The 6,213-nt window shown below is 34.9% G+C and overlaps 1 protein-coding gene across 1 annotated transcript in view; it reads right to left on the reverse strand.

The window, feature by feature from the left end:
* ABCD2 (ATP binding cassette subfamily D member 2) overlaps positions 1-6,213 on the reverse strand; it is a 64,862-nt gene that overhangs the window by 50,328 nt on the left and 8,321 nt on the right. The window contains exon 3 of the mRNA XM_008056118.2: positions 2,624-2,745. Coding sequence (XP_008054309.1) covers positions 2,624-2,745 — 122 coding nt within the window. The remainder of the gene's footprint in view (positions 1-2,623; positions 2,746-6,213) is intronic.

The raw sequence follows: 6,213 nt of genomic DNA on the forward strand, positions 1-6,213 counted from the left end.
TGCTGATGTTTATGTAAGATTTCTGTGTGTACACAACTTCAGCAGTAAATGAGCAGGTGTTATTGTTAAAAGCTTTCCACTGCATGTTTTTTTTTTTTTTTTAATTTTTATTTTAAAGATGTATGGTACAATTCAGGGTTAGGTATACAAATGGTCATTGTACCCTTCCACCTCATGTTTCTACTGAAAGATCTGTAATTACACTATTATTCATTTTCTATATGTTAATGTTATAGCTATTAAAAGAATAATTTCTAAAATGTTATCTAGAATAACCTATTGCGTTCCCAAGAAGAAAACAAAGAATTAACAAAATACATATTCAAAAGACACTTGAGCAATTATAAATATTTACATACAAAATAAATTCAAAACCAAAAATAGAGGTCAGTTCAAGACAACCAGAAGGCAATGAGTTAGTGGACCAGGATGGAAGGTGGAGAGAGTAAGGAGTGTCTGAAAATATACTAAGAATGTGCCTGTGGACAAACTGCTTTGGGATACACAACAGGTTGCTTGCCCTAGAACCCTAATTGGTCCCTCTGGTCTAGCAGAGAAGGCATGGTGGATGCTTTCATGCGCTGTCACAACAGTATAAGACTTTTTAAAAGTGAACATTCTATGGTTGAAAATAAATTCAGGCAAAATAAACCAAGATGCAATCTGTTGAGTTGGAGACAATCTAGAAAAACTAATTAATATGCTTTCTGTAATTTAGCAGAGTATTTTAATGTGATAAAAATATTTGAATTGTCATTCAATTTTAATATTAAGTCATTTATTACATTAAAAAAAACCCTATCCCAAAGATTGTGTTTCTAGATTATCGAAATTACTATTTGAAAGTTTTTTTTAATTAAAAAAATTTTTGAGTGAGAGTCTCACTCTGTTGCCCAGGCTGGAGTGAAGTGGTACGATCATGGCCATGGTGTGAGGAGATTGCCTGAGACCATGAGGTTGAGTACAGCCTGGGCAACTTGGTAGCTCAGCCTTTCAAGTACCTAACCTACAGGCATGCGCCACCATGCCTAGCTAATTTTTTTGATATGCTGAGACGGAATCTTGCCAAATTGCCCAGGCTGGTCTTGAATCCCTGGGCTCAGGCAATTCTCTTGTCTCCACTTCCCAAAATTCTGGGATTACAAATGAGGCCCACTGTGCCTGCCTAAAAAAAATTTTTGTTAATTTAAAAATCTAAAAATCTGAATAACTGTCTTGTTTAAAAAATATTCAATAAATCAGTTGTTATAAACTGAAAAGATCTGTTATAAAATCACAAAATTAGTTTAACTCTTTTATATAGTTATTTAAGGCTCATGTAATAGGTAGCTAAATTTATCATGATGCTCTAGATTTTATAAAATTTATAATGATGCTCTAGATTTTATATTGATATGAAAGCCACAAAAGTAATCAATAGTGAGAATGACTTTTATGGGAAATAGTATATAATATATAAATTGAATTAAGAGATTTTAATCTTAGCCCTATGACATCTGCAGGTCCTATTACTATTTTATTAACAGATATTTATTAACCACGTATAATATTCCAAGTATTAAAGTTGATATTAGGAATGTAAAGATGAGCAAGACAGTTCCTGCTTCAAGGAGCTCGGGGTGGTCTGATGCAGGAGATAGACAATTATAATGTGGTAGAACACTGGTTATATACAAAGATGAACACAGAGAAGGAAGAACCAAACTGCAGGGACGGCAGGGAGAATGTGGAATAGCATAAAACTTTATATATGGTTGATAAGGCTTCATCAATGAAGGATGGGTAAAAGTTTACAATATATATAAGTAATTTTATTAGCTAACATTTACTGAGTGTTTAATATATACTTTTTTAGTGGTCTACATGCATTAACTTGCAACAGTGAGTTACAAAGTCACTGTTTTCATTATCCCTATTTTATAGATGAGAAATCAGATACAGATGGAATAAGGAACTTGATCAAGGTCACACAATTTGTAAACACTGGAGCACAAATGTAAACTTAGGCACTCTGCCTTCAGAACTCATAACTAAGTGTTTATTTAAAATTTAAAAACAGGCCGGGTGCAGTGGCTCAAGCCTATAATCCCAGCATTTAGGGAGGCCAAGGTGAGGAGATTGCCTGAGCCCACGAGGTCGAGTACAGCCTGGGCAATTTGGCAAGACCTCATCTCTACAATAGATTAAAAAATGATTAACCGGGCCGAGTAGCGCGGGCCTGTGGTTCTGGCTACTTGGAAGGCTGAGGCGAAGGGACTGCCTGAGCCCAGCAGCTTGACACTGGGGTAGCTGTGAATGTGCCACTGCACTCCAGCCTGCGTGATGGAGTGAGGCTCAACTAAAAATAAAATAAGATTAAAAAAAAAAAAGTTTTAAAAATCTAAAAACAAACATGTCATATTACAGGCAGAAGAAGAGGAGTAACAATTGATAGTATGAAAAATAAAGGGTATTATCAGCATTACACATGGGAATTCCTGCCCTTAAGCTTGATTACATTCTTTGCAATTTTTGGCAGAGAAAAGATATATTTCCAACATACTAAGTATATCTGGTAACTTACATTTTGCTTGATTTTTATAAATTTCACATTAATTGAATTGACAACAAGAAATCCAAGTACCTCTTTGTATGAAGACATAATTCTTTCAATAGCATCAGCTCCAGAGGCCAATAAATTTCGAGCAGTGGTAAAAGCTTCTGTCCGTTCACTAACCATAGCTTGTTTTTGGCCATCCTTTAGATCTAAAAGCAAATTACAAAACTATTGAGTTTTCTTGAGTAACTGAATGTTTTACTTTACACAAACTAAATTGTGGCTAAAACAATCACATATTAATTTTTCATTGGTATCAGCAATTTTCTAAATATATGATGAATTATTCAAAATACAGTATTTGTACTAGATTTTGTTTAAAGCTTCCTTTTGTTTTATTATTTTTCTAAAAGAAGATTTAAGGCGACTAAATTTATAGGAACTAAGACTTATTTTCTTTTAGTATTTTTTTCAACCCTTTCCATGTCTAATTCCCTGGCCTTAGGAGGAAGCAATAAAATACTACTGATCTGGTCGATAAATATTACTAACCTTTTCCGCCTAACTCTCCTTCTTTAAGAGTTAGCTCTTTAGTACAAGTTTTCCTGAAAATCCTTATCTGTCTCTTTCAGTGGACTTTAGAGTCAAGACTGTACTTTATTCTTTATGCCTAGCATTCAGCATAGTGTCTAACACATAGTAATCAATGTGTATTGAATGGATGAATGAGTGGATGTATGAATGTATGGATTAGCATCCTAAATTACTGTCAATGCAGAATTATTGTTAAGAGTTAGGAATCAGACTAGGTTTTAATCCAGGTTTTACCACTTATGGACAAGTAGTACAGTAAGCGGTATAAGACACATCCTCTTCATACGTATTTGTTCCTCATTTGTAAGATGAGGAACATAATAGTACTATTTCAGACAACTCTATCTCTTAGAGTTATAAGTGTTAATGGTAAAAATCAAATGAAGCCTTAGTCCAATACATGGCCCACAGTAAGTGCTTTAAATATCAACTTTTCTCTAGTTTTTATTGTATATCTACTCGATTTTAGTTTTATTCTTCAAAGTTGTATTCTCCAGGTTGTTACTTAAATATTTCCATTACTTTGATTCACTACCTGGTCCTTCCATAAACTATCTTCAAAATTCGAAGTTATATACTGTAAAGTAATGAAGAAATTAGCAAAGATATAGATAGCCATAGGCACATTTTTAATATTCTCTATCTCAAAGGTGTGCCCCATAACAATGCAACTACATAATTTGTACATAATTGTACAAATACATAATTTGTATAATTACCAGATCTTTTTACCTTTACTTGCTTATGGATAGCTCAGCTTATTTTGAAAGAGATCCATGCAAAATATAAGATTAAGATTTTTTTTGTTTTAAATAGAGACGAGGTTTTGCCATGTTGCCCAGACTGGTCTTGACCTGGACACAGGTAATCATCTTGCCTCAGCCTCCCAAAGTGCTTGGCTCCCAAAGTGGCATGAGCCACTGCCTGGCCTACCCACTAGATTTTTTTACCAAATACTTAAATGTGCAAGAAAATAGACAAGATACTGTGGGACATACAGGGATAAATGTGATTTTTAAGGTTCTCTCCTGAGGGAGCTTACAGCTTAGTAGGAGAGAAATGGTAAATTCCTAAACAACCATGCAGGACAGCTTATGATGAGAGTTAACGTAAAGCGTTTGGAGAAGGCAGAATTTATTACTTGCTGCAAGATACAGGAAATGCTTAATAGCAGAGTACACTTTGATAGGAGGCCTTGAAGGTTGCATGTAACATAACTTTAAGAGATCACAAGCATAGCATAAACAATGGCACAGAGGAGGGACATTTCAAGTGATGCTAATTGAATGAAAAATTGGTCATGAAATCAGACACTGATTTCACTGAGTATCAGAATCATCATGAGTTCATGGAGACCTTTAACCATAGACCAATATGGCTCCTAGTAGCTAAACTGCTAATCACTGCTCTAGAGAACTTCCAATAGTGACCTTGAAGTTAACTATTTTACTTAAAAAAGAGGGGGGAAATGGCTGATGAACACCGGTTTATACCAGTAAGAAGATGTGATTATATAAATAGACTGGGAACATAACATAGATATTCTTAAAGACTTTTAAATGTGCGTAAAATTTTAGATATCCATCTAAAAGTACCAAAATAGTGAATTGTTGTATCAGTTAAAACAATAAGGATATTTTTGACTCATAGAGAATCTGGGTAACAATCTAAGATAATTATGGAATTTTATGAATTTGGGTTAAAAGGAGTTTGAATAATAGTTTTCACTGACGGCCTCTGCTAAGAAAAAAACAATGCATGAATGGACTGGTGTTTCACATGGCATGGTCATTTTCATGTTACTTTGGCAGATTAACGTCCATTGGGTTTTCTTCATGTTTCTAGCAATAAAAAAACAAATAGCTTCTCACATTTTTCATGTGACTTTTATTATACTGACTGTTCTTTGGCAGGTACTGTGAGAACACTGCCAGTAGTATGTTATGTACACAACAGTCAACTGCCCAACCTCTATGACAGGGCCAGATTCCTTAGTGTCAGAGATATAAATCTACAACCTAAAATACTAATCAGTTTGTATCCTAGGTCAACACATTTTGTTGTCCTCACCAAATATTTTAACTATTTTGTCAAAAATTCTTCATTTGAGGATTTAATGTTTAACATTATACCTGTTCATTTTACTGCTACTTTTGAACTACGATAGTAAAAAGAATATATTGAAAACGGGTTATATCTTTTGTTATTTCACTGAAAAGGTGAGAAAGAATTTTATTTTTTTATTTTTTGAGTTGGTGTCTCATTCTGTCACCCAGACTGGAGTGCAGTGGCACACTCCCGACCACCACAGCCTCGAGCTGCTGGGCTCTGGTGATTCTTCTGCCTCAGTCTTCCAAGTAAGCAGAACTACAGGCATGAGCTACCATGACTGGCTAAGTTTTTTTATTTATTGTAAAGATGAGGTCTCACCAAGTTGCCTGGGTGGGTCTCAAACCTGCGGGCTCAGGCAACACACTCGCCTCGGCCTCCTAAAGTGCTGGAATTATAGGCTGTGCCACCGAGCCCGGCTGAGAAAGAATTTTAAAACTAAGGTTATAGCTGTATACACTTATCATAACCCTTAGAACTGTACCACATGAAGAGTGTACTCTAATATAAATTATAAATTTTAGTTAATAACATATAAATATTGGTTTGTCGGTTGTAAGAAATTTTCCACACTAACACAAGATATAAATAATAGGTGAAACTACAAGGGAAAGAAGGTATTTAGAAATTCTGTACTTTCTGATCAATTTTTTGTCAACCTAAAACTGCTTTGTAGAAATAAATTACAGCAAAATCTAAAATTGACACATGAGACCTTATCAATCTAAAAACTTTTTACACAAATATAGCTACCATAAAGACAGTAAAGAGACAACCCACAGGATGGGAAAAAATATTTGCAAGTTCTGCATCAACATCCAGGATTTACAAGGAACTCGAATGGATAGGGAAAAAACAAACAAACAATCCCATTAAAAAGCGGGTAAAAAAGTCAGGCTCGGTGGCTCAGCCTGTAATCCCGTGCCTTTGGGAGGCTGAGGTGAGTGGACTGCCTGAGCCCGCGGGTTCGAGAC

Source organism: Carlito syrichta, unplaced genomic scaffold, assembly GCF_000164805.1.
Source record: "Carlito syrichta isolate Samal-C Ts95f unplaced genomic scaffold, Tarsius_syrichta-2.0.1 Scaffold302225, whole genome shotgun sequence".
Lineage (NCBI taxonomy): Eukaryota > Metazoa > Chordata > Mammalia > Primates > Tarsiidae > Carlito > Carlito syrichta.